Source organism: Equus asinus, chromosome 7 (genome assembly GCF_041296235.1).
Source record: "Equus asinus isolate D_3611 breed Donkey chromosome 7, EquAss-T2T_v2, whole genome shotgun sequence".
Taxonomy (NCBI): domain Eukaryota; kingdom Metazoa; phylum Chordata; class Mammalia; order Perissodactyla; family Equidae; genus Equus; species Equus asinus.
In genome coordinates, this window is record NC_091796.1 from 101,497,897 (window position 1) to 101,525,839 (window position 27,943).

At 54.1% G+C, this 27,943-nt stretch overlaps 2 protein-coding genes across 3 annotated transcripts in view; both read left to right on the forward strand.

Annotated features, from left to right (window-relative positions):
• Nucleotides 1-128: 128 nt before the first annotated feature.
• Nucleotides 129-27,943, forward strand: part of BDKRB1 (bradykinin receptor B1) — a 60,356-nt gene continuing 32,541 nt past the window's right edge. Inside the window, exon 1 of the mRNA XM_070514274.1 lies at nt 129-388. Within this exon, the coding sequence (XP_070370375.1) occupies nt 261-388 (128 nt within the window). The 5' untranslated portion in view covers nt 129-260. The remainder of the gene's footprint in view (nt 389-27,943) is intronic.
• Nucleotides 249-27,938, forward strand: BDKRB2 (bradykinin receptor B2). 2 transcript variants are annotated; one of them, XM_014843463.3, is made up of 3 exons: nt 249-388; nt 22,793-22,905; nt 25,866-27,938. In XM_014843463.3, exons 2-3 carry the CDS (start codon nt 22,832-22,834, stop codon nt 27,034-27,036), a joined length of 1,245 nt encoding a protein of 414 aa, XP_014698949.2. In that variant the 5' UTR covers nt 249-388; nt 22,793-22,831; the 3' UTR covers nt 27,037-27,938. The 2 variants fall into 2 exon arrangements, with proteins under 2 accessions (XP_014698949.2, XP_044630217.1); XM_044774282.2 differs by having other exon boundaries at nt 256-388; nt 22,798-22,905.

Sequence of the window (27,943 nt, forward strand, 5' to 3'; positions counted from 1 at the left end):
ACTCCGAGGCTCTAGTGGGCAGCGGCTGGTCTACACAATAGAACATTGCTTGGGCTAATCTGGAAACCTTCCGTGTGGCTCACCAAACTCTCCAGGCAGAGCCCTGAGCGGCTGCAGCCACTCCACCTGGACTTTGCAGCCCTGGGTCCTAGACACTGCAGCCTGCTGGCTCGGCACTGGGCAGGACCGCGGGGCCAGGCTGGAGGTGGAGGGAGGAAGTGCCCAGGAGGGCTATGACATCACCGCCCAGCCCTTGAAAGATGAGCTGTTCCTGCTGCCACTCCAACTCCGCTCGTCTCTGGCGGCTTCTCAGAGGGGCAGGGACGTCGGGCGGCCCCGCTGGACCAAGGGAAGGACCGAGACCGGCGCGCGGCTTGCTTCAGACAAGGTAGGTGCTGGGCAGGGGCTGGTCCAGCCACCGCCTCACTTTTGCCAGAGGACAGCAGGTCCCAGCGCCGAGGGAGGGCCGGCAGGTGGGTGTCACAGGGGCTGATTCCTGGGCTGGGGGAGAAGTTTTCCTCGGGTCCCGGGGAGTTTGTGGAAAGTTCCCTTCCTTCCCTCATCCTGACAAGTGACTGGAAAGACCTGAGCAGGAGGAGTTGTCCTGTTTGTTCTATGTTTGTCTTCTTCCTGAATCAAGGTGACAGACAGCATGTGTGTACTTGTGTGAGCGACTTAGTGATTTGATTTTTATAGATTCGGGGTGGACGCCTCGGACTAAAGCAGCAAGGAGCACGTGTGGTACAGCCAGGGTGGGCGTGGGGTTTAGAGGCTGGAATCTAGGTTTTCACTCATGGCTCTGCCACTCACGGGCCCTGTGTGAGGCAGGACAAGTTACTTAACGTCTCTGAGCCTCAGTTTGTCTGCAAAGTACTCTGCTCGCCTGCTCCCTGGGGTGGCGGGGGTTAGATCAGACTGCAGCCGGGAGGAGGTTTGTAAATGTCAACTCAGGCTTCTCGTCCCTCCTGTCTCAGACCTGGCTGTCCGGGACGGAAGGATAAAAGGTGTGCTGGTTCAGAGCACAGGCTTTGCATCTGGCCCTGGGTCGGAATCCCAGCTCTGCTCTCGTCCCCTGGGTAACATTTTTGAGCAAATTATTTTCTCCCTGTTTCCTGAGCCATAAAGATGACCTGGCAGGGTGGTTGCAAAGATAGAAACGGGTTCATGCCTGTGAAGCGCCACATATGCAGTCGGTGCTCGATAAATGGTAACGATTATTAGAGCAGCTGAGGGCAGGGAGTGTCATGAGCCTGGGCTGGGTGGGCGGTGGGTGTTGCTCTCCTGGGCAGGTTAGAATGTGCCTCCCTGAGTCACAGGTTGCCTGTGGTTCCCGCGGGTGCAGGATGTGGGAGCTCTGGCCCAGGTGTGGACAACGGGGGCCCCTGGGCCAACCCACCTCTTAGTCCTTCTCTGAGCGAGAGACGATGGTGATGCTGGGTGATGACAACATTCCGAAACTGGGAGCCCCACAAGCTGGAAAGAAGGATTTGCTGTTTTTCCCTGCCTGGGGCCGGAGTCGGGGGGCGGCTAGGGAATAGCCGGGAGAAGGAGTTTTGGCAAACATTGAAAATAAGCATGTGCTGGCTCCCCAGGCAGGACCCCCGGGTATCATTCCAGCTTGGCCCTGAATTCACAAAACCCTTGCAACTGTGTGCTCCAAGCCCCTCGCGGTACAGATGAGGAAACCGAGTCTCAGGGCAGGGACGGAACCTCAGCAAAACCGTTTGCTCAGCCTCCAGGAAAATGCCTCAGCCTCAATGGGACTCGGGCCCCGTCACCAGTCAACATGGGAGGTTCGATTGATTGAGCCTGGATGGTGAGACTGAGGACTGGGGATTAGGCGGAATTCAGGAGACGCTGGCCAAGGGCACCAAGCAGGGGAAATAGCTGGGCCACGTGGTCTCAGCTAATATGGTGACTGCATTCAGATTAAAAGTTCAGAGGGGTGCGAGGGGAAAGCTGAGGGCTCCCTTCTCACCAGGTGGTCAGGGAGAGGCCACCCCAGGCAGGGGAGATGCCCTGCGGGCCCACCAGGGCACTCTGGTTTTCAGAATGAAAATAGGGTTCTCGTCTGTGCCTTCGTGGCTGCCTCCTCTGCACTGAGAATGGCAGCCAGCACAAAGAGGACACTGGTCAGTGTTTGCTGAATGTCTGAATGGTTGGGTGGATGGATGGATGGATGGATGGGTGGATGGATGGATGAATAAATGAATATTGGTCACGTAGCAGATACTAAAAGCACACAGAGCATACTACTAAGTGGAAGAAACCAATCTGAGAAGGCTACATACTGTGATTCCAATTATGTGACATTCTGGAAAAGGCAAAACTATGGAGACAGTAAAAGACCAGTGGTTGCCAGGGGTTAGGGGACAGAAGGATGAACAGGTGGAGCACGGAGGATTTTCAGGGCAATGAAATGATTCTGGATGATACTGTCATGGTGGATACGTGTCATTACACATTTGTGCAAACCCACAGAACACGCAACACGAAGAGTGAACTCTGGTGCACCCTGTGGACCTGGATGATAATGACGTGTCCCTGTAGGTTCGTTGGTTGTAATAAATATACCCCTCTGATGCGGGATGTTGATAGCGGGGGAGATTATGCATGTGTGAAGGCAGGAGGTATAGGGGAAATCTCTGTACTTTTCACTCAATTTTTCTGTGAATCTAAAACTGCCCTAAAAAACAAAGTCTATTTAAAAAAAAGAAAAGCCACACAGAGCAGATCAGAAGGCACGTGAGCATCTCAGGGCCATGAGTCAAATGGTCAGAACTTACTAAGACTTGATACCCTGAATGCGTCACTTCCAACACCCACCCGGTCCAGGGACGCCCTGACCCCTGAGTGTCTCAGTGCACATGCTTCCGGAGATGGAGAGCTCACTACCTTACAAGGCCAGTTGCTCTATTTCGGGAGAGTTCTACCGTTAAAAAGTCCCTCCTTAGGGGGCCGGCCCGGTGGCGCAGCGGTTAAGTTCGCACGTTCCGCTTCTCAGCGGCCCGGGGTTCGCTGGTTCGGATCCCGGGTGCGGACATGGCACTGCTTGGCAGCCATGCTGTGGTAGGCGTCCCACGTATAAACTAGAGGAAGATGGGCACGGATGTTAGCTCAGAGCCAGGCTTCCTCAGCAAAAAGAGGAGGACTGGCAGTAGTTAGCTGAGGGCTAATCTTCCTCCAAAAAAAAACAAAAAAGTCCCTCCTTAGACTGAAGCTAAACTCCCCTCCCCCTGAGCGACGGTCGCTTTCTATTTCTCGGAGTTGCCCTGAGTAAGTCTGGTCCTTATTGGTCCTCCCTGAGCTAAACATCCACAGCTCCTTAATCAAAACACGCTTTCCACAACAAACCCACGAAGTCAGCTGTTTCTTTGACTCTGTCATCAAAGTGGGATCTGTGGGGTTCTGGAGGCTAGAATAATGTGAACCTCCCCAAAAATCATCAGAATACAAAGCAGGGTGGAACAAACATGAGCTCCGGGTTCAAATCCTGATGCTTTCCTGGCTAGGGCTGCTCTCTGAGCCTCGGTTTTCTCAGCTGTACAATGGGAATAGTCATTCCTGTTTCTAGGACCCTGGCGAGGTTTAACTCAGACGGTGCTGATGGGGGGCAAGCAGGTGCTAGGTTCCCACAGGTGCCCACCCAGCGGAGGGATGGCCTACGGGACAGGAACAAGAGCCTGGGTCTACCAGAAGGGTTGTCTGTGTCCTGCAGTGGGGCCGCTGTGGTTTTGGGGTTCCTGGGAAAAGAAAGGGCACCCCCATGATGCTCATGTTCCCAGGCCGTGCATTTCTGGGCGGCGACAGCAGGAGCCCTGTCATACCTCCCTTAGGGGCTCAGATTTTAGGTTTCTGCCCCACCCACCCCCAACACCTCGGGGCCTCTCTGATCCCTGTGGCCCGTGGAGCGCTGTGAGGTGGGGCGCAGAGAGCTGACTTCCAGACCCAGACCCAAACTCTCTAGCTAGCTGAGCAAACTAAGGCAAGTCACTTTGCTTCTCTGAGCCTCATGGGTCCGAACCTGAAAATCAGCAGTGCCTGCGCCGGATGTCTCATGAGGGGTTGTAAACTGTAGAGTGCCGGGCCCTGGAGCAGCTGCAGCGCTCCTGTGGTTGTTATTGCGGTCATTTGCACCCGTGATGCCATGTCTCCTCCTCTTTCCTGCGGGTTCCCCAAGTGGCCTACTCCAGGGCGGATGTGGCCTCAAGGGGGAAGACCAGCCATTTTCAAACTCTGTTGTACATCCGAGTCACCCGGGTGTAGGTCCCCCATGTTGACGCTGGGGCCTCCCTTGGGACTCCCGCTGAGATGACTGGGTGCCCCAGGACTTGCCAATATCTCCAGGGACTTAGAAGCAGGGGACCTCCGTCCAAACTTTGAGACAAACTGCCTTAGCAAGGGGCTCTCTGAGGGGAGCAAACTTGTCCCTGCCCACCCTCCCAGACCTCCGTCCTCACAGCCCCCAAACCCCTCCCGGGGTTCCATCACTGCCCCCTCCCACCTCGTCTCGGGCACAGACAGAGGCCCCCTCCCTGAGAACTTGGGGCCTCAGGCGGCTCCCAGCCCAGCTCTCCTGGAGGCAGGTTTGGACCTCAAAGTTCTGGGAAGCGCCATCTACTGTGCACGTGGAATACGCCTGCAGGGTGACACCTGACTGCGGAGGGGAGGTCCCTGCGGTCCTTCCAGAACCCCTGCAATTGCACCTTCTCAGCACGGGCGCTGCCTCCCAGGAAGCCCGGGGGTGGGAGGGACGTCACCTCTCGGCTGCACCTGGCGCAAGTGTCCCCCTCTCTGGAGCCCACTTTGCCTGTTAGTAAATCGAGGGGTGAGAGAAGGGGCTTCTAGGGTCCCTTCTGCCCAGAAATGTCCAGAAATGAATGGCTAGAATGCAAGAGCATGACAGGGGAGGTGAAAAGTCAGACCAGGTGGGAAAAGGGTGTGGACACCTGGTCCAGGTATGCTTACACCGGGGAAAGGTCCTGCAGACAAGGGGGTCCGCACACAGCCTTTGTGGCAGCCACAGCAATGGAAAATAGGGGACTTGTGAAATGTATTGGGGCTCCTGGAGAGATGGACTCTCGGGTCCATGGTGCCTCGGCCCCGTCCCCACTCTTCCCCCTCCTTCTCCCTTTTCTGCTTCTTCTCTTACTCCTCCTCCTGCTGCTTCTTCAGAAGCCAACCGCAGGGATGCTGGTGGGAGCCTGAACCCTGAGCGGGGGCGCTTCCCCTGCTGGGACAGAGTCCCAAAGCCCCAGCTGGGTGCTAACTCGTCTGGCTGGGACGCCTTGCACGCCCCGGGCAGTGGACATGTGTGTTTACCGTGAGGATAAATATCAGCCGCAGGGACTTTCCTCACATGTGGCCTGGGAATGTCTCCTGAGAGTCTGTTTGGACTGTGGTGACTGTGGCCAAGGGGGTGGAGGTAGGGGCACCGGGGGCAGTCACCTCACAGGACAATCCCTGGATCTGGGGGGAAGAGGAGGTGACAATTACTTCTGAGGCAAGAAAGGGAGCCAATGGCTAATGAGATCCTGGATGCCAGGGTGATCCCACTGGGTCCTCACCGCACCTCTGCCCCCTGGAGATAATGCTCCTAGTCCTTCGAGGGGGAGTGCCCAGGCTCAGAGTGGGGGCCACTCGCTTAAAGCCACGCTGCTAATAAATGGCAGAGCTGGGATCTGAATGGCACCCGTGCGACTCCTCGTCCAGGCTCTTCCCTTACACAGCAGGTTGGCCTCACAGGCCAGAGCTGGCTGGACTTAGCTTGGCCTAAGAGGGTGGCAAGGTGAAGCAGCCAGATAAACCAGAAGTGGGGGGACCAAGGAAACATATAAAGAAAGAAAAGTCAGGCTGGCTGCAGGTTTTCCACAGCAGCAAATGCATCAAACCCAACAGAGGAGCGTCTGCAGACTTAGGAGAGAAACAGGTTGCGACTCAGAGTGGCCCTTCACGAGTGAGACACACTCCATGTGAAAGTTCCTCATCCATCAGGAAAAAAGTCACTCAACAGCATAACCCAGGGGACAGAGGCGTGAATGGAAATCAAGATCAGAGGCTGGGGAAGGATTTTCTCTGTCCTTTTCCTTTGTTTCACTGGGACACCAAATTCAGAAAATCAGTCTGAACCTTGTGACAACAAGTGGCTTTTGCAGCCCGGCAGGAAATCCCGTCTTCCCAGAGTTTCCCTCGACAGCAACTCCTCTGGGCGCTGTCCCCACGGCCCCACTGTCCCCACTGGATCCACCTGCTCAGCATGGGTGGTTGAGGAAAACAGGAAATCATTGAAGAAACAGTTCGAATATTCTAAACATTTCGTTTTCAATGAAAACATGATTATGCATTTATTTACCAGTTTTCACATAAGCAGGTCCTTTCTTTGAGCATGAGTTGGCTGATTATTTTTCTTACGTAAGCTAACCCATAATTCATCCCCGATTCTTAAACAAACAGGAGAAAACACTTGGCTTACTTAAATATTTTCATTACCAAAGTAATACATGTTCTTCAGAGAAAAACTGGAGGCTACCACAAAGAATTAAAAAACACAAAAGCAACCCAGGATCCCAGGCTCAAAGGCAGCCACTACCAGTGATAATCTGGTATCTTGCCTTCCAGATTTTTTCTTATCATGTTGTATATACAGTTCAGCGCCCAGCTTTTACTCCCACTTGACATGATGTCAGAAGTATTCTCTTTTTTGATGAACTCTTTGGAGCATCATTTTCACATATTTAACAAGTACCCTGTCCTAAAAGTCTCAGCTTTTCTTATTTTCCTCTTCTAAATGATGATGAGCATCTCCATGCACAAGGCTTTTCTCTTCCTTTTGACTATTTTCAGAAATCCAAAGCAAAAAGGAAAGGTCATTTTCTACATTCTTGATTTGCTTTGCCGAATTATCCAAAAATGGAATTTTCTGGAGACAAGTTGGGGAGCTACTCAGCCCTCTCCTGCTTGAGCCTAATCAGAGAAGACATCCAAGCTACTATCCGCCTGCCCCTCTGTCTGTGGCTGGCCCAGGAAACACCTGCAGACCAGATCGTTCTCACGTTGTCTTGGCTCCAGAGCTGCCTACAGGAATCGAGCCAGGCAGCCCGAGGCTGGAGACGGGGTGCTAGCATCGCATCAGATGCAAACTCCTACTCATAGTGCCCCTGATATTGAGCGAGCACCTACAATAACCCATCCCGTTTCGTGGAGAAGGAAACAGAGGCTCGGAGAGGTTAAGGGACCTGGCAGGAAGCAGAGACACAGAACCATGGCCCCACTTACCCCACAGCAGGCTTGGAGCAGGGCCTCTGCCTGGCACAGAGGCACAGTGGGCCAGGTGGGGCATCTCAGAGGCTTTTGTTTCTGGTCCCCAAACTGTGAAATACAAGGGGGCTAGGCAAGCTCCTGCATGTCAGAAATTCTTCTTGAAGCCCTGCTTGGGAAACAGGAATTTTCCACTTCCTTTAGCGCCAGAAATGATAAACCCCTTTATCTGCGCTCCCAGGCACGATCTGCAAAGGCCTCTGAGCCCTGGACCAGGTCACAAGACCCCTTGCCAGCTGGGCTGAAACCACGGACCCTCTGCAGGGTGGCACAGTAGAGATAACCATGCTTCCCCCTTCTTTCCTCACCCCTCCCGGGCCCCCCGCCCCAAGAAGCAAGTCAGATGGGATAGAATAAGTGCACGCTTTGGGTGGTCTGAGGCTGAACTCTGCACTTCACAGCTGGGTGGCCTTCTGGGGGGTGGTGGTGACCTCTCTGAAGTTCATTTTTCACCCTGAAATTGAATGAGGTCACACCCAGTGTACTCCTCTTACAGTGTTGCTTGGAGAATTAAGGGAGAGCAGATCTGTGAATCTCCTGACATACACTCCAGTACCTTTGAATCATACAAATTTAATATATGTGTCTTGAACCCGAAAGGCCGAGGGATGAAGGGGGCTCTGGTGTTGGATGGGGCAGCCATATATAGTCCTAGTGCTTAAATTCATAGAATTTAAAGAATCTTGGTCCAAATACACCAAAAACATTGCCAGACTTTACTTGAATACCTCCAGTGACAGGGAACTCACCACTGCAAAGAGCAATGCAATTCCGCAAACATTCAATGAGCAGCTCTGTTGCGCCAGGACAGGGGATTCAGAGAAGCAAGATTCTGCCCTACGCTCAAAGGACTGACCATGCGGAAGTCAGGATGGGCGTAAAGAAAAAGAAGTGCACACCTGTGTGTGTCTGCATGTGCGTGTGTGTGTATGCACGCACGTGCAAACAGCAATGACTAGAATACGTATTAATAGAAAGTTGCTACAATGTGAGACCCATCCTGGCATCAGAATGGACAGATTTAGAAAGGTGCCAATCACAGACCGTCCAGGCTGGAAGGACCTTGCAAAATAACCTGTGTCATCACCTACTCCTTGCCCTACAGATGGAAACTGAGGCTGGCAGAGGGAAAGCCACCTGCCCAAAGGCACATGCTGAGTCAGTGGCCCAGGGTAGTCTAATAATAACCATAATAGTAACAGCAACAATAACAACTCTGATGGCAGCTGCCAGGGGTGGACGCCGGCTGGGTGCCAGCCCCTGGGCTAGGTGTCTGACCCCCTCGCTCATTTCATCTCACGACGCCCGACAGGGGGCACTATGACTATCCCCAACTTGCCACTGAGGAAGTGGAGCTTCAGAGAGAAGTGAGGAGCTGGGGTCGAGCCAGGTCTGTCTGTCACCCCAGCCCTCCCGGCAGCCCTGGCCCCAGGCTGGCATTTGGCCACCAGGGCACCTTTGTGGGAACCCCAAAGAGGGACAGATCATGTTAGTAAGAAGCCCCTGGGCTCTGAGAGAGCAGCCCCATAGGTGCCGGCAGACGGGGGTCGGGGGGGAGGTTCATGAGCCCTTCCTGAGCCCCAACCTCCAGGCCCCTCCAGGGAAATCTGCCTTATACACTTGACCAAGAACAACTCGGCTCTTTCTTGGTTCTTTTCCTCCCTCTGATGGCTTTGTGAGTGGTTACCCGGGTCCCCGCTTTGAGTCTATGACCTTGGAAGAATCGCTTCTCTGAGCCTCAGGTCCCTCGTGTGAAAATAGGCATAACAGGCCCTTCTCAGGACAATTGTGAGGATCAGGGAGAGCACCGATGTGCAGACCGCCCTCGCATAAACTGTAAAGTGCAGTGCCCATTGCTGCTAAGTAATCGGCATGGTGGGGTGGTGGCAAGTGCAGAGGTGGGGCCAGGACATTTGTGCAGGATTTAGGACAGGTCATCTCCCTCTCAGAACTTTAGTTTCCTTACCTGTTAAGTGAGGGTTGGACTAAAAAAATCTCTAAATGGCACAATTCTTCCAGCTCGAAAATTCTATGGCTCTGACATGTCTGTGGTACTTGGCAGTTTACAAAGCACTTCTGCTTTTGAGAAACATGAGTTCGAATCCTACCCCATCTGCTCACTTAATAGCCGATGACCTTGTCCCAGGCCCTTTACCTGAACTGTGACAAGCCTCTCGCTGGAATCTGAGCCCGTTTTGCTGTTTATTGAAATGAGGACGATGCTGTGAGCTCCCCCTTCTTACAGGACGGAGGAAGGCCCAAGGACCTGCGAGCAGTTAGCACAGCGTCCCAGGCCTGGCTCTGCTGCTGAGTTTTGCTGAGGCTCAGTTTCCTTGTCTGTAAAATGGGGATGTCAGTGCCTACCTGCAGTTGTTGTGAGCATTAAATGAGTTAATATTTATGTGCTCAGAACAGAGCTGGCATATGGCAGATGATATGTGCATTTGCTGTCAACGTCATCCTCATCATTATATTATTCATCCTTTCAGCAAATATTCCCTGAGCACCTGCCATGGGCCAGGCCCAGTGCTAGGAGGAGAGGACACAGTGGAGGGGAGGACAGAGCCATTTGGGGCGGTCACAGAGCTCTCAGCCTGGCAGGGAGAAAGACTGTTAAGTGAGCTGTTTACATAAAGTGTGCTGAGAACCATTCATAACGGGAGCACAGGGGCTGGGGGCCTTTCTGCAGAAAGGACTCCATGGGGCCTGGGAAGGCCTCCTGGAGGAAGTGACATTAAGCTGGATCTGAAGGATGAACAGGAGTTAGAAGGGCTCCTGTCCTGTGTAGAGGAGGGAGTGGGCAGGGAGGTAGTCCCATGGCTATGGTGTGCTGGGGCCCAGGGTCCTAGAGACAATTATTACATTGTCAGGAAATTTGTGAGCTCACTGACATGTCACACTGGACTTGAAATCAGCCATGGTGGGAATACTTACACCACGGAAATCTGCAAAGGCTACAAATCAGAGCTTTTTTCCCCAGAGAGCCAGTTGTTAACATTTGCCAGCTCACCACTGCCTCTGTCTCCTGTCAGTCTGCCCACGAAGCCCACCCTTGTCCAGAGACCCCCAGGGCAAAGGGCAGGACAGAGGGAGCAAAAGACTCCAGTTCCGCTCTTCTTCCTGCGAGCAGTCAAGGGGACCCCGGGAGTATTAACTGACAAAATCTTTGCTGGGAAGCTACCCATAGGCCAGGGGCTTATCGGTGAGTCCCATGAATTTGTCCCTTGAGCACAAGTTTCCACACCAGGACAGATAGACCCCGGAGTGCTGTGAATCGGCAAAAAAGAAAAGAATTTAAAAAAGGCAGACGTGGAAGGAAGCTGACATCTTGGCTTCAGGAGCAGCAGAGGTTGGGAACAAGAGGAACTACTGAGGTTTCCTGTCTGCCTTCTGAGGACCTAGGGACCACCTGAGATCCTGCAGGTGGAGGTTCCAACACGGGACCCAGCGTGCCACCCTCCCCTGCTCCACGCCCCCTGCCTACCCCATCAAGGCCACTGATCAACCCTGCTCAGCCCTCACTTCACCCTCTCTGGAATCCCCTCCCTGCATCTCCCCCTCCCTCCATCTCCCTCTCCCCCCATCCCCCCTCCCCCATCTCTCCCTCCCCCCACCACCCCCTCCTTGCAGCTCCCCCTCCCTCCATCTCCCTCTCCCCCCACCCGCCCCCGTCTCTCCCTCCCCCCACCACCCCCTCCCTTCATCTCCCCCTCCCTTCATCTCCCTCTCCCCCATCCCCCCTCCGTCTCCCCCTTTCCCATCACCCCCTCCTTGCATCTCCCCCTCCCTCCATCACTCCCTCCCTGCACCCCCCCCCATCTCTGGCGCCATCATCTCTCCCGCCTGGCTCCCCACTGGCTCCCTGCCTCCAGATTTAGTTTTGCCAACTCCCTCAACCCAGCCAGAGGGATGGCACCAGTCATAGCCCAACAACATCCTGCTTCAGCTGTCAGGCATCCTAGTGGAGAAGCCAAGAAGATGAGGTCTCTACATAAAAGCTGTACAGTTGAGATGGCCTGGTGTGTGTGGACGGGATAGAGGCTCCCCCAGGAAACCTCCCATGCCCCACACCCTTGGGCATAACTCCCCACCGCCTGGGAGACAACTGAGGGCAGGTGCCAGCTCTCACTGCCACTATAGTCACACTATAAAGAGAGACAATGCAGTGAGGTTCCAGGGCTCAAAACCCGGCTCCACCAGTTATCAGCGGTGTGTCTCTAGACAAGTCACTTCACCTCCCAATGCCTCTGCTTTCCCATCTGCAGAATGGGGATAGTAACATCTCCATCTGCGATGGATGTGGATTACATGCATTAATTCATGGAAAGCATTTGGAATGCTGCTTGGCAATCATCATAAGCCCTCAAAAACTGAAGCTATTATCGTGTCTTGGTGGCTGGAACATAGTAGGGACTCATAATCTGGTTGAATGGGTGAAGTATAAGCACTGATTATTGATTACGTGTTGAAATTATATTTTAGATATACTGGGTGAAAAATATATTATTAAAATTAGTTTAGCCTGATTTCTTTTTCCTTTTTTTAATGTGGCTACTAGAAAATGTGCAATTGTTCCGTGGCTCACAGTATATTGCTATTGGACAGCACAGCTCCAGGCTGTGGGGGGCACAGAACAACCCACCAGGATTCATTAACGAGTAAATTGGAAGGGAGAAAAGACAGAGTGAGAGATGCCAGGAAAAGCCCTAGAGGAAAAGAGACTTAAGAGACATACCAACCAACTTAGTATGTAAATAAGTCAGGTTCTGATTCACGAAAATAACAGTAAAAAAAAATAGCATGAAATGTACGAGACCATTGGAAACTGGCAGCCCGCCTGGACAGTCCGTGCTCATCAGGAGTGATTGTTAGGTTCTTTTCGGTGTGATAATGGGTGTGTGGCTATACTTTTTGAAAAGAGTCCTTATCCTTTAGAGATGCACCCTGGAACATTTATAGATTGAACGACAGGCGTGTGAGATCTGTGTCAAACCTTCCATGAGGGGTGGGGCGGGTTTTGGCATGGAAGAAACAAGGTTGACCGTGAGCTGGCGACTATCGGAGCTGGGCGATAAGCTCATGGAATTTCATGTACTTATCACCTGTCTGCTTGTTTATACAATCAAAACTCTCCCTAAGAATAACTAAAAAATACCTGGCTTTTTTCTGCCTGGTTCAAATCCTAACTCCACTGCTGGCTGTGCCTCAGTTTGCTCATCTGGACAACAGGGACGATACCACTACTCCCTACACTGCAGAGGATTATCTGTAATGCGCTTAGAAAGGTGCAAACAAAGTACATTTATTCTGCAGGCACTTTTCACATTGTCACCAGTCTTCACAATACCCTCTGCAGGGGAGTGATTCCCGTTTTACCAAGACGCCTGCCCCAGCTCATCCTGCCAGACAAAGCCAAGACATGGCCCAGGTTTGCCTGGCTCCCGAGTCCGGGCACGATGCAAATGCCTGTGCTTTTCCCCACCTCCCTGCTTCTCCAGTCCTGGGAGATTCGAGGTCCATTCTTCTGCAGATCAACTTTAAGAAACGTGCTGCCCGCCCCCTACTCCTTTCTAGAAAAGACCTGACATTGGCAGAACCCCACGCTCTGGAATTCTGAAGGTTGACTCCCTGCATTCCAAGGGGCTCCACCTCCTCTACCTCCTGCCTTGGAACTGGGCAGAGGGCGGTGGTCACGTGGCTGGGGCAGGGCTTTGACTTGACTGTGGCTTTGACTCGGGCAGGCCTGACAGAACGGGGCCGGGACCTGGGATCCTTGGAAGCTTCAGGGAGCTGGGCAGGGAGCCAGGGAGATACCTCTGCTGCGCCACACCCGGTGAAGGGGAAATGGCTGAGACTGACTCATTCCACCCTGCTCCATAAGAGCCTTTGGATGCCAAGGAGTGAGGAGATGAACCCCTGGAAATGCAGTGTGTTGATCCCATTGCCTTCTTCTCAGACTCAGAAGCTTGCATGCTTCTCAGACTGGGGAGCTCACCACTCCTCATGACACCTCATTTCCTCTTTAGGGACATGGTTGTGCAAAGGTCTCCAGAATCGTGTCTTACAACCCCTCTCTCTCTCAAGGAGGAATGAAGGCCCAGAGATGTCGAGGCATTCATCCAAGGTCACACCAGTACTCAGTGCCAAGGCAGAACTAGAACCCAGGGCTCTGACCCCCAGACAAGGCTCCGTCCACTCTTTGCTATAGAGTCTCAGACAAGGGAGGGATCTCTGCTGGCTGAGAGGTCAGGGAAGGCTTCTCAGAGGAGATGACACTTGAGACGATCCCTGAAGGATGGTGCTAGGATGTGGTTTGAGGTCCAAGTTCTCTTTGTCCTGCCCACCATGTCTGTGCTCTTCCCCCCAATTCCACACTGAGCATGGCAAACAAACAGGGAATAGAAGTTTGTTGAATGAATGAATGAAGAAATGGGCAGGAAGGCCATTCACAGGAGGTGAAAGGGCAATGGTATAGGTCCCTTCAGAGCCAAGGGCATGTTGTGGGGTCCTTTAGACCCCAGAGGTCACCGTGTGCAGGAAGGGACAAGCTCCCCCTGCCCCAGATTCGGTGTTCCTCGCTGCTCCTCTGCACATGCCTTGGGTAGGACCCAAACCACTTCGTGCCGCGAAGCGTTGTTTGTCCTCTGGGGCTGGCTGGAGGCTCCGTCTCCGTTTACTCTGTCTTCCTCCTCCGTGTTTAGTAAACTGAGCTGGTTGGGAAGACAGGTCACGGCACACGCCTGCATGTGGCGGAGGCCCCTGGCCAGCTGCCCTCTCCTCCCACCCCAGCGGGGCCAGCACGACCGCCGGGCCACCATGGACCTTCAGGGAGCTGGAGAGTCTGTGGTAGAAAGACCAAACCCGAGCTGTTCCCAAGGAATTGCTTTTCTGGAAAACACACTCCCTCTGGACCCGCAGACTTCCTTTCTTCCGTGGTCTTTGGTTTTGCTCTCTGCCAAGGATTTCTATTGCCTCTCGTTATAAATGATTTACATGCTCATGACAGAAACCCTGGAACATCCAGGAAAGAGGGAGGAGGACATCTTTATAGTCACGCAAAGGCAGCTGCTCTTCAGGTTTTGGTGTGCGCCACCCCCCACACACATTTGCACGGGCTGGAGGTATGAGGTTTGGGTTTTTAAACATGTTCACAATCGGACAATGTTAGCACACAGCTCGGTCTTCCACACGGGATGGGGGCAGCTGTAGGATAATAAAAAGGAGCGGGTGGCCTGGGTATCAGGATTCCAGGACATGAGTTCCAGGTTGACCTCTGCCACTAACTGGCTGTGTGTCCTAGGAGAATGTCCACCATCTCTGGGCCTCCACGTCCATTTCTGTAATATGAGGGGGTCTGATGAAATAGTATCTAAGAGCCCTTCCCACCCTGTCATCCCAGGATCCTGTCAGGCTCGCCCAGGAAGAGTTTCCAGGGATGGAGGAAGAAGGAAAGGGGGATATGCCTGCTACAAGAATCCCAGGCTTCAATTAAGACAGCCCCTCGAGCAGTGTTCCCCAAGGACCCCGGACCCCTGAGTGCCTCCAGACCCCCGGTCACCTCTGGCCGGGACCAGACCCCTAAAATTCCCCTCTAGCAGGAATCAGGCAAGGCCTTGCTCTTCTTGTAGGCTGGCATGTACTGTGTGGCTTTAGACATCTAATCATCTCTCTGAGCCTCAGTTTCCCTCTCTGTAAGAGAGGTTGGGGCTAGGTTGATCACTTTCTTTTTAAGCAGCACAACTCTTTCCTCCAATAAAACTGTGTGCAGAAACCCCATATAGAGCAGAGAGAGAGGGAACCCTGACGTTTACAGAGCAGCAAAAGTGTGTCAAGCATTGTTGAAAGGGCGCCCCATTCTTTGACCCCACAGAGTGGGTGCTCCTAGCATCCCCATTTGACAGATGAAGACACCGAGGCCCTGAGGGCTTCCGCTGCCTGTCCAAGGTTCTACACAGCTAGCAAGGGTTAGAGCTGGGATTCTGACCTGGTTGAATCTCAGTCATGAAACCCCAGGTCCCTTGTCATTCCAACCCCTTGGGGACGTCCCCAGACACCCAGCCCATGCTCTTCCACGTTCACACATGCGTGTGCACGCACACACACACACACTGTGGCTGCTCCTCAACAGCCCGCCTTCCAAGCTCTGCTCAAGCCCAAACCAAAGGTAGCTGGTGGGACTGAGAGACTCGGAAGTTTCCTGCCCCAGAAAACCCACGTCACCAAAGCATCCCAGTGACCGAGGCTGGGGTCGGGGGGTGGCGATTCTCAGCCCGGCATTGACCCCGCAGCCGCCCCCAGGCAGCCGGCCAAGCCCTGGTCTGAGCGGCAGCCACCTGCACGGAGCTTCTTCCCTTGAGCCATGAAGCCGCAGCACCCCCTCCGGGCTGGGGACAGCCAGGCCTGCAAGCTCAGTCAAGCCCTCAACTGCCCCGTGGGGGTGTCCTGCACCAGGAGCTTCGCCAGGTGGGAGAGGATCTGGTGCAAGAGAAAAGACTTGGGAGCTGGACTCGGGCAGACCCGGGTTTGAACCCCAGCCTTGCCCCTGGCTAGCTGTGTGAGCCTGAACCATCTCGGGCTGCTTTGCCAAGCCTCTGCCTTCTTATCTGGAACATGGGAATAAGGATGCATCCCCCACAGTGTGTTGTTAAGGATGTAGCGGGTGGGGCACACAGTGAGTCCTTTCATTTCCCATTGCTCTGCCCTGCAAATGTGTCTGCTGGGGAGAAAAAGAGAACTAACGATCGTCTTGCCCTCTATTAGTCAATCAACGATCATTTTGGGGGCACGTACTAGGGGTTAGGCACGCAACAGAAAAAGGAAGAAGTAACACATGCGCCTCTGATAGACGTGCTCTAACTAAACATCACGGAGAAGGGGGGCGGGCAGAGGAGGAAGAGAACGCCACTGCTCGAGGGTGTTCAATCGGAGAAGGAGACATGTATTAAGAGGTTTATTGGGAGGAACTGGCTTACGTGATTATAAGGGGCTGGCTAGGCAAGTACAAAATCCATCCAGAAGGCTGTCAGGAAGGGCAGGCTGGAACTCTCAGGCATGGACTCAAGCTGCTGTTTACAAGTGGAATTGCTTCTTCTTCTTCTGGGAAACCCTCTGCTCTTAAGGCCTGTCATCTGATTGAATCAGGCCCACCCAGATAGTCCAGGATAATCTCCCTCGCTTAAATTCAACAGATTATCAACTTGAATCTCATCTGCAGTAACACCTAGAGCAGCGCTGGATTGAATAACTGGGGGCTGTAGCTTCGCCAAGATACACATAAAACTGACCGTCACAGGGCCCTCTGGAGGCTCCACAGAAGGGTCATAACTGAGCCGGTCTCGACTTCAACAGGCAGAAGGGCGGGAGGGCGCTCAGGTAGAGGGGCAGCCCCAGCAAAGGCGGAGGTGATGGGAACATAAGAAACATCCTTGGGGGACGGGAGTGGTCACCGTGGCTCGGACACCGTGAAAATACATTCCATGCAAAGGGATTGGAATAAAGGAATGGTTAATGATACAACAATAAACAAATACGATGCATTTTTTAAAGGTGTTATGAAAACCACGGAACAAGAGGGAAAAATTCCCTTGATGTGATATTCCATTTAAAACCAGAGACGAAAGGATGGTTGAATGTGGTTATGAAAAGAGCTGTGTTTAGGGATGGAACTTGGAGATTTAGTATTTTTTTTTTTTAAGATTTTATTATTTCCTTTTTCTCCCCAAAGCCCCCCGGTACATAGTTGTATATTCTTCGTTGTGGGTTCTTCTAGTTGTGGCATGTGGGACGCTGCCTCAGCGTGGTCCAATGAGCAGTGCCATGTCCGCGTCCAGGATTCGAACCGACGAAACACTGGGCTGCCTGCAGTGGAGCGCGCGAACTTAACCACTTGGCCACGGGGCCAGCCCCCGGAGATTTAGTATTTTTAAATGCTCTTTGCTGTGGTTATATAACTGAATTCAGTGGGTCGTCTCCTGGTGAGTGTGGAGCCGAGAGGCACAAGGAAAGAATAAGTAGGCGGAGAAAGGTTTATCACCTGCACAGGCAATGGAGAACACTGGGGCTCTCTCCCAAAGCGGCGTCTCCCTGGGCAGGGGTGTGGGGCCCTTCTATCATTAGATCAGAAGGAAGTCCATGAATACGTAGTCAAGAAAAAGGCGGGAGATTGGGTCTTACTGTGTAACCACGTATGTCCCGTGGCACATGTGTGGCACGTATGCATACTACTACATACATCACATGATCGGAAAATGGCAGCTTGGTCCGTCCCAGAGGAGGAGAATTTAAGATCGCAACGAGATTATAACGGGGACGGAAGGTCAGGTCTTCCTCAAAATTTCTGCCTGCAAAACACTCAACAGAGGATGTTAGTTTTTATCAGATCCTCGGTACCACTTTCTTTGCCTGGCTCCCTGGCTACAGTTACATTATCTTTTAAAACAAAAAGGGAGATGTTATTTTTTTAAGGGGAAGGAGTGGTGTTAAGACATCAGATGAAATCACTCATTCATTAAAACCACAAAACCCAAGGTGGGGAAAAGAAACAAAACACGCAGGACAGAATCCCCTGCCCATAATAAACAAGAAAGAGATAAAGACTAAGACAAGCGCTCAGGGTGTCTGAGGGTGGCAGAGTCAGGCAGGCGTGCCTTGTCCCCTGCAGAGAGCAGCACGGGGGAGGCACTAGGCTTCTCAGGCTCCCCGAGTCCCCCCATAAATATTTCCAAAACATCCCAGGCCCAGAAAGTGTCCAGATGCCAGAAGGGCCCCATGCACGTGTCTGGGCTGAACGGGAGCTTCCGACCCAGCTCTCTCCAGGAGTTCCTGGAATGGAGGTTGGCTTCCAAGAACCCCATCCTTCCCCTGAGACAGCTTTGGCCTTGTACACGGCTCCTTGGGAACTCTGGGCTCAGGCCACACTTCTCCCTGCCATTGAGGCTGGTAGGCATGAGGCCCCATTGCCCGTCCCGATCCCCAGTATTTACTGTGACCTGAAGTTTACCTTCGTGACTGTCTAGAAACAGCATCCTTACTTGGTAATCATGTCAATCAGATTTTAAAGGGAACATTTATTCTGGAGAGGGGTCCGGGAAAGGGTTCTGGGCTGGGGTCCAGGAGACCTCGGTCTTTCCAGCTCTGGCCTTGACTCCATCTTGCTGGTGGTCTGAGAGATTGTACTTACCTATGGGGCAAAAGTTTTTCAAGAGACTAGATGCTAAGATGCGCACGATATAGTCGCAGGCACAGAGGAGGGTGGAAAGAGCCAACGAGGCAGGTCCTCCCGTGAGGAGACGGAATATAACGGGACAGATGTGCCCACACACACACACACACACAAGCAGCTATTACTGAGGGAGGGGATACAAAGGAGAGTACCCACCCTCCGGCAGAGGACAGAACTGCACAGTCTCAGGGGTTCCCCTGGATTGGCAGGCAGGTGATGTCCCAGTGACAGCTGGTCTCTCCATCCAGCTGTGGAATCAGCATCTGGAACCCTGAGCTGGGTCTGCGAGCGGGACAGCAGGCCACGTGGAAGGGACTCCTCCTAACGCCACACGCCGTGGTGTGGCTGAAGCAGGCGGGCCTCTCGGGGAGTGCAGGAAAAGCTGCGAGCATCCGGGAACACATCCACCATGTGCTTCCTGCATTTGACACGCTGTGACTCATGGCCTCCTCCCATCGGCCCGAGGAGCTGGGGGCTATTTTTATACTAACCGTCATTTTACAGTCAAGAAAAACGAGGTTAAATAACAAGGTTGACGGAGAGGCACCAGTTCCAGGTCTGCTGCGGAGCCCACGAGCCCACCCACCAGGCCGGGCCTCCCGGTTTGTGACTCAAGTTTCCAGCTAGCTGTGTTAGCGTGTTTCCACATTCAGTCATTCCAAGGCACAGTTTCTGCCTTCTCTCTGTTACCTGTACAACTATTTCTTCAATACGGACTTACTTTTGAACCATAACTTCACATGGCCAACTTACATCGAAAATTAGTACCATTTGTCATTAAAAAAAAAAAAAAACTAAAAATAAATACAATGGACTATAAACCACGCTATTGCAGTCTGGTTAGACTCGAGGGGCCAGCCCAGGCCCTGGGCCCGCTTCCTTTGTTGAAAGGGGGTTACAAATACCAGAGAGGTGTTGAAGACACACAGCACCCCCGGAGGCTTTCTCCACGGCCTGATCAGGAGTGATCATCCAGCGTCCCATCCACAACCTTTGCTTTGGGACACACCTCCTGGCTGTAACACACAGCCACAAGATACTGGACTAGAGTTGGCTACGAGGTGGGGGGTTCCGCACTAGGCAAAACTTGGCCCTTGAGAAAGTGATGCTGTGCATTCTGCAGCGGCCACAGCCTCTGAGCCCCTCAGACATGGCTCCTGGGGACACCAAAATAGCCTCCCTCTGAGACTAAAGTGGAATTTGCTCCCGACAGCACCAAGGTCCAGTGTTTATGTGATTCAGCGAGGGGAAATATTTTTAAAGTAAGTCTTCTTGGACAGAATTCTGAAGGAGACAGAATCCGAGTGAATCAGAATGTTGGATGTTCCCTCCAAAGCATCAGTTTGAAAAATGAGGGAAAAGCCCAGAAGCAGAGTCCTCTCCTTTCCCATCCAGACTCGAGCCACGAGGATCAGAGTCTAGGGGGCATGGGTCCACCCACCTGCCTCCGTGGATGAGGAAATCGAGGCCCAGGGGGGATTCAGGGATTCCCCGAAGATCCCACACAGAGGCCCGCCCTGCTGCCCACCGCCACCCAGCCACCAATGCGCCCCCTCATCCAACTCCCCCCACGTTCCCGGCAATAGTTCTCTGACATCCGAGTTTAGACTCCCAGGATACATTAGTCAGGGTCGCAGTAGGAAAGAGAGGGCCCACTCAAACTGGGTAATATGAAGAGAATTTTAACAGACACTCTGTTTACAGAGGTGTAGACAGCATGCAGGGCGTCACAAGGGGCTCAGAGCTAGCCCACAAGGGCCTGAGCCAGCCAGAGGAGGTGGCCATTACCAGGATCACCAGCACAGCAGGTGGAAAGGACGCCTGGATAGGAGCATAGGAGCAGGGACACCAGCCCAGGCCCAGCCTGCCTGGGGGCGCCTGAGGGAGGGAGCCTGGAGCCAGCGCCGCATCCTCAGTCTCCTCCCCTCTCAGCCTCCCGCCATGGCATCCCCAGTGGGAAGCTGGATGGCAGAGAGTCCATGGTGCGGTTCCCATGGTGGCGGGGCTGCTGGGAGCGTGACCTGGCACAGCCCTGGCATCCCACACTCGGGGGTCCTACCCCTGGGCACGCCTCCAAAGCACATGCAGAGAAACAGCCAGAATCAGCCAGAATTGCCTCAGACTCCCAGTTTCTCCCAGGTCCTGAAACCCTTGCTCTCTGGATACCACAGAGAGAAAAGCTCTCACCTTTGTTTTGAAAATGAGAGCAATGTTTACAGCCGTTAGCAAGCAATTAGGATCGGACAGGGCTCATTCAGCCAGACCCAGGGACGCCCAACCAGGTGGACTCATCACTGAGGCCGTGAGGAAATGCTGTCACCTCCCCAGGTGATGGAGCTGAGAGGCCCTCAGTCACTTGTCTGGCTGTCGCTGTCCCGGTGGAAATAGGGGGCCCCGCGGGCAGGCTGAGGTCCCTGAACTGGACAATTTAGCTACAGAGGGAGCCCCTTGGGGACAGGGGCAGCTCGTCTTCACTCTTCCCTACTCATCCTCCAGCACTCGAAAAACTTACTCAATGATTGTTGTCGAGGAATGAGTGATTCAAGCACATGGCCCCTGACCCCCAGTTGAATTTTCTTTCCAGGCCCAGGCAAGGCCCCTCAGCAAGGCAATCCACTAGGTCTTTCTTCCCCTCCCCCGCCTCCCTCCTTGAAGGATCAGAAGGACTTTGCTGCTCATTGCATCTCTCACAAGTTCCAAATGCTGACCTCAGCTCCGCTTAGGGGTTTGGGCAAAGCTTTTCCGGGTGTTCATTGAGTATCTTGCGTTTCATTTCCTGCTTTCCACTCATCCTTTTTTTCCAATTGTGTTCAAATTTCCTGAACTGCCCGCTGCCTTATCTCCGCCTCCTACAACTGAAGTAGGAAAACTGGGCTTCTAGAAGCCAGAGTGTCCTGTATCTGCACAGACTCCTCCAGCCGAGGAGTGGCTGAAAGCTGGGATGGGCAGATCCGTGGCTGCACCCAGGAACACACACACATGCCCGCCTGCACCCAGGTTTCACCCTCTTCCTAGACAGGAGCAAGAGGTCACATGGTCCTTCTGGAGAGAGATGGAGGTCTGGCACCAGAAGCGGGGGTTTAAGCCCCACCTCCAAGTCTTGCCAGCAAGGGCACTTGGACAAGTCACCCCACTTTGTTTCCCCCTTTGCAAGGCAAGCATGCAGCCGATGCCTACCTCCCTGGGGGGGAGGGCAGGTAAATGTGAAGCGGGATAGAGAAAGGCTTTGTCAGCGCGAGCCCACCAGACAGAAGGCTTCCACTTTTCACCCGGGGCTCCGGCGAGGGCCCGGCTCAGAGCATGAGAGCACCTTGCAGCACTAACCAGCACAGTGGATGGCAAATACTCCTCGGTACCCGTCTCCCTCATTAGGCTCGAAGCCCCAGGAGATCCTGCATCTAATTTGCCTCCATTTCACCAGGGTGAGCCTGTCCTCCAGGCCAGACTGCTCCCCGGAGCTCTGGGCCCAAAGGCCACTTACACCCCAACCTGCAGGTCTCAAGAGCACCTCAGACTAACAGGTTCAAGGCTAAACACGGGGTCCTCTCTCTTTGTCAGCCCTACCCTTCTTCCTTGATAGGAAACTGCAGCAGCTGATGAGGGAGCATCCTTGACACCTTCCTCACCCCCTTCCCCATCCCCTCCATGTCCAATCTCGCACCAGGCATGTCTCCAAATACCTCTGGACTTCACCCTCTCCGGTCTGCATCATCCCATGCCTAGACTGATGGGCAGCACCTACCAACAGGTCTCCCTGCTTCCAATCTGCTCTGCCACAGTCCCACCTCCCCCAGCAGCCACCAGGGCCTAACACACACCAAGCATCTTCCCGCCTCAGGGCCTTTGCACCTGCTGCTCCTTCCTCCCAGACACCCTCCTCGCCACCTCCATCCTTTCACCCACTTTACTCCCCCTTACCCTCAGGTCTCATAATAAATAGCCACTCACTTCCTGCCCCGGGCTGGTTTAGGACCCGGTGTTACGTGCGGTCATGGGACCTTTCACTTCATTGCTCTTGTATCGGTTTGCAATTGTTGGTGACTATTTGAGTGATGGCTGATCCTCCATTGACTGTAAGCTCCTCAGGACAGATGCTGTGCCCGTTCTCACCTTCATGTCCCGAGTACCCAGTGATCAGTAGGTGCTTAACAAATCTTTGTTAGGTGAAGGCCTCCACTCCCTTCCCTAGTGGAGCATGTGCGTGTTTATGGTCTCCGGCCCCCCCCGTCTAATCATCTTTTCTCCTCTGGTCAGCCCAGCCGGGGCCTCACTCACGTCCCTCTCTGAGGCCAAATGTTCTCAGCCTGGAGGAGACCAATGTTCCTGTCTGTTCATGAGGACTCTGTGCCCGTCATGGCCTCTTCCAGGTAAGTCGAAGCGATTCCTCGATTCACTATTTACGGTGTGCGGGCGGGGAAGAGACAACCTGACAACACCCAGGAGAGGGCGACGCTCATCTCCTGGGTGACAGTTGTGGCAACAGGCAACATTACATGCTCCCAAGGGCTGGTGAGGCTGGTGTTCGAATCCCCGTAGGCCTGTTGGGAGCAGAGGGAGTGGACTGCTCCGTGGGGCTTTGGGGGTGGGAGCAGGAAGAGAAGGACACATTACTGTGGTCATCTGTGAGCTATTCCGGATGAACTTGGAAATCAAGAGAGTGAAACTCTGAAGTCAACACCAAAGGAATCAGACAGAGATGGGCCAGGTCATTGTGCCACCGGGCCACCTTCTGATGATCCCGTGGCTTCTTGAGCCAGCTATGGGCCAGATGCCAACCCGTTGGCTAGAGGTTGTCTTGCTGGGAAATAAACAAGTAGCATCTGGTGCTCCTTCAGTCTCTAGAGAAACACACCACGAGAGACAGCTCCCCAAGCCCGGGCACTGAAGAAATAGCACTTCTGTCGCTGCAGAAATGGGGCCAATGGCTGGACCAAGGGGTGCCCAGGGGAATCTGACCTTCCGAGGCTCTGCAGAGAAGTCTGCCAGTCTCCACGGGTCGGGAATCGAGGGCCCAAGGAGGACGGCCGGTCTCCGTTCCATGATGTTTGGGGCCTCGGCTGGAAGACTCAAAGGCTGGGGAACCAGAATCAACTGAAGGCTTGGCTGGGGCCGGAGGACACTCTTCTGAGGTGGCAAGCTGGTTCCTCTCCACGGAGCCTCTCCACGCGGCTGCTTGAGGGTCCTCCACGCAGGGGCTGGACTCCCCCAGAGCGAGCAACCCAAGAGGCGAAGGAGGAAGCTGCAGGGCCTTTAATGACCTAGTCACGGAAGCCACACACTGTCACTGCCGCCATGGGTGGGAAGCGAGTCACTAAGTCCAGCCACATTCACTGGAAGAGGAATTATCTCCACCTTTGGAAGGGAAGAACATCAAAGAATATTAAAACCACCGCTCCACCAGAAGGGTCTCTCCGGGGCACGTTTTCCACTCCATCCCTCCCTCCTTCAAGCCATCGGGTGCAAGACCTCACTTTCTTAGCATCCAGTGATGACTCTCCTCCTCCCCTTATGCAAACTTGCCACTTCCACCTCCCCGTCCAACCTCTAGTCCGCCTTCCAGAACATGCCAGAGGCTTCCCCACTTGTGTGCCTCTGCTCGAGTTGCTCCCTCTGCCTGGTCTGCCCTCCCTCCTTCTTGTCCCCTGTTGACATGCTCCTCATCCTTCGAGACAGCTCCAGAGTCACCTTCAACCTTCTCTACCTCCTCCCCCGAGTTCTGTGTCCTTGCCCCTCCTCCCACCCCTCAGCACTCATCACACACTGGCGGCAGTGGCCAGGAGCTCCAGCAGAACAGGGACCAGGGCTATCCCCCGCTGGTCCCCCAGCCAGGGTGGAGCTCAGCACAGAGAAGATGCTCAAGACGCCTTTCGAGGGTAATTGCATTGATGAATGAGTCCATCGCAGGGTCCCAGTCTGGCCCCTCGCAGCCTGCCAGCTGCTCCAGGAAGCAGAGGGACTTCCCTGGGAAATCCCAGAGGCCATCAGCAGATTCTGCCCCGTAATTCATGCTCAGCTCCTCCACCAGGAGCTTGCCCAACAATCAACCATTGTTGACTGAGGAAGAGCCCTCTACCTCCCCTGGCCTACCCCGTGGGACACTAGGAAAATGCCCCACAGTCCTGCCCCGGGGGTTGTGCTGTTGGCTTTTCAGTGTGTCTTCATCCCCACTCTTTCATCTGCACCTTGCAACAGCCATGCAAGGCAAGTCAGGAAGAGAGTAATAGCCTACTCCAAAGAAAACAAAATGGAAGCTCAGAGAGGTCAAGCAATTTGCCCAAGACCACACAGCTAGGACAGGAACCGAAGTCTGTCTGAGCCCCATGTCACTTTGCTGAAGGTAGAGATGAATTAGCCTTAAAAGCAACACTCCTAAAACAGCCCTGTGGTCTGAGCCTCACCCAAGAGTGAAAGAGGAGCCAGTGGGTTCATGATGAAGTCACCGATACAGGAGCAACAAACTGCAAACAGGGCTGCTGGAGTTTGACACTGGTTGTTTTAATAAGTTCACAAAAACAGATACTTATTCATGTTTATTGAACAAGGCAAGTGCTTGGGGCTTTTTTGCACATTGTCTCCAATCCCCATCAGACTCCAGAGAAGTAGATTTTGTTATTCCCATTTTATAAGGTAGGTCTTGAGGTCAGAGAGGTTAATTAACTTACCCAAAGTCACACAGCTAATGGATGAGCTGAGATTCGAACCCAGCAGACTGTCTGGCTCCAAAGCCTCTGCTCTCCCTTTCTGTCACGGAACCTCTGATCATCAACACTTTGCTGATGGAGGCTACGAAGCATGATGCTGCCCTCTGCCGGGAGGAGACAGGGAGGGGGCAGATGGGCTGTGGTCTCGGAGCCAGAGAACCTTCCTGTCTGGAATAATATCATCTTTCTCTTCTAATAAGTTACTCACCCATAGCCAGACCATGAGAGGCTGAAAGATGACCAGCTCCCCTGGGAGGGGCCCGAGGCGATAAGAAACGGATGTGCTGTGCATCTTCTCATCAAGGACGTTTCAGGGAGGTCCAGAGTCCACGACTTGCGATGCTTAGGGCTGGTGATGGACGCTGGCCAGAGGAACGTCCCAGCGGAGCCACGAGGTGAACAGGAGCTCTCAGTTCAGGCCCAAGGAGAAGAGGCCCCTCTCTCAGACCCGGCGAGCCAGAGAGGCTCCGAGAACGGCACAAAGCCTGCGTCCCCCCGACTCCACCTTCCGGACGCTGTTTGCTGGGCGGACGAGCCGTCTTACTCCCCCCCTCCTCCTGCCCCAGTTGTTTCTCCTTCTTCCCGTGACCTTGAGGTGTAACAGCCTCTCTTCCACTTTCTTTCAGCGCCGAGATGCTCAACCTCACCTCGCAAGTGCTTGTGCCCGCTCTCAACGGGACCCTCTCGCAGAGCAGCCCGTGCTCGCCCTCCGAGTGGGTGAGCTGGCTCAACGCCATCCAGGCGCCCTTCCTCTGGGTCCTGTTCGTGCTGGCGGCACTGGAGAACCTCTTCGTCCTCAGTGTCTTCTGCCTGCACAAGAGCAGCTGCACGGTGGCGGAGATCTACCTGGGCAACCTGGCCGCGGCGGACCTGATCCTGGCCTGCGGGCTGCCCTTCTGGGCCGTCACCATCGCCAACAACTTCGACTGGCTCTTTGGGGAGGTGCTCTGCCGCGTGGTGAATGCCGTGGTCTACACAAATCTCTACAGCAGCATCTGCTTCCTGATGCTGGTGAGCATCGACCGGTACCTGGCCCTGGTGAAAACCATGTCCATGGGCCGCATGCGTGGGGTGCGCTGGGCCAAACTCTACAGCCTGGTGATCTGGGGCTGCACGCTGCTCCTGAGCGCGCCCATGCTGGCCTTCCGGACCATGAGGGAGTATGCAGACGAGGGCTACAACATCACCGCCTGCATCATCGTTTACCCATCCCGCACCTGGGAGGTGTTCACCAACATCCTCCTGAACTTCGTGGGCTTCCTGCTGCCCCTGTGCGTCATCACCTTCTGCACAGTGCAGATCATGCGGGTGCTGCGCAACAACGAGATGCAGAAGTTCAAGGAGATCCAGACAGAGAGGAAGGCCACGGTGCTAGTCCTGGCCGTACTGCTGCTGTTTGTCATCTGCTGGCTGCCCTTCCAGATCAGCACCTTCCTGGACACGCTGCTGCGCCTCAAAATCCTCTCCAGCTGCTGGGATGAGCACGTCGTCGACATCCTCACGCAGATCGCCTCCTTCGTGGCCTACAGCAACAGCTGCCTCAACCCGCTGGTGTACGTGATTGTGGGCAAACGCTTCCGCAAGAAGTCGAGGGAGGTGTACCAGAGGCTGTGCCAGAAAGCGGGCTGCCTGTCGGAGCCCAGCCAGACGGAGAGCTCCATGGGCACGCTGCGGACCTCCATCTCGGTGGAACGCCAGATTCACAAGTTGCCGGAGTGGGTGGGGAGCGGCCCACCCTCGGGGAGCAGCAGTGGGAGCGGACGTCCCCAGGGCTACACTGATTCGCGTGAGGACTGACGGACACGTGCTCTTCAGGATGCGCCTAAGAAGGAATGGAAGGCACCCCACGTGTGACCTCGGGCGATGAGGAAGTGTCTCCATTAAAATACAGGAGCAGAGTTTGTGCCCTGCCCAAGATGCGGTGAGCAAGGCTGTGAGGATGGGTGACCCTGTGCACCGCAAGGGCTCCATGAAAACAACGGCATTAACGTCTTATCTGCTGCCACCCCTGGGCGAGTGTGCTCCCTCCTAGGACTGGAGGTGGGGAGAGGTGTGACTGAGCCTTCCTCCCACGTGGCGTCCCCCCTGCCCCAGCACGACAGCTCAGATCTCCAGGAGAACTGCCACCCCGGCTTTGGTGTGGTGGCTGAGCCCACGCACGGGGCCTGGCTGAATTTTCGCCTGAGGTCTCTTCAGTCCTCTCAGCTAGCACTTCAGAGGATGATTTCTCGGATTGATGAAGGTTAAACCCTGGGGGTCCCTTCCCTGGGAGGAACCCAGAGACCAAGATTCTGTTTCTCCCCTCGCCCATGGACAAGGTGCAGCCTGAGCCAAAGAAAACCCAATAAGCACTGATCCAGCACTTGCTGTATATGCAGCATTGAGCACTGTGGGCAGGAGGGAAAACAGAGACGTTGCATCTTCATCTTGAAGGAACTTGCAGACTCCTGTGGGGACAACAGCGCATGTGCCACCCCCAGCAGGCTGTTCTAGGACTGGTCCAGCGCGGCCCTGTGGGCAGCGCAGGGGCAGAGGGAGAGAGGCCGGAGCCGGCTCAGCTATCAACTAGTTGCACATTGCCTTGTCTCTGCCTCAGTTTCCTCCTCTGTAACATGAGGTCATTGGAGCACTTGGAAAAGCGAAAGATGCTGTGTAAATGTCAGGCTTTATTATGCGCACAGAACAGAGATAAATTTCTTTTCAG

What these genes read in the sequence shown, in the direction of transcription:
- BDKRB2 (XM_014843463.3), top strand. Translation starts at nt 22,832, where the DNA reads ATGTTCTCAGCCTGGAGGAGACCAATGTTCCTGTCTGTTCATGAGGAC. An exon ending in CCCGTCATGGCCTCTTCCAG is followed by an intron (nt 22,906 to 25,865) that starts GTAAGTCGAAGC and finishes ACTTTCTTTCAG; the next exon opens with CGCCGAGATGCTCAACCTCA.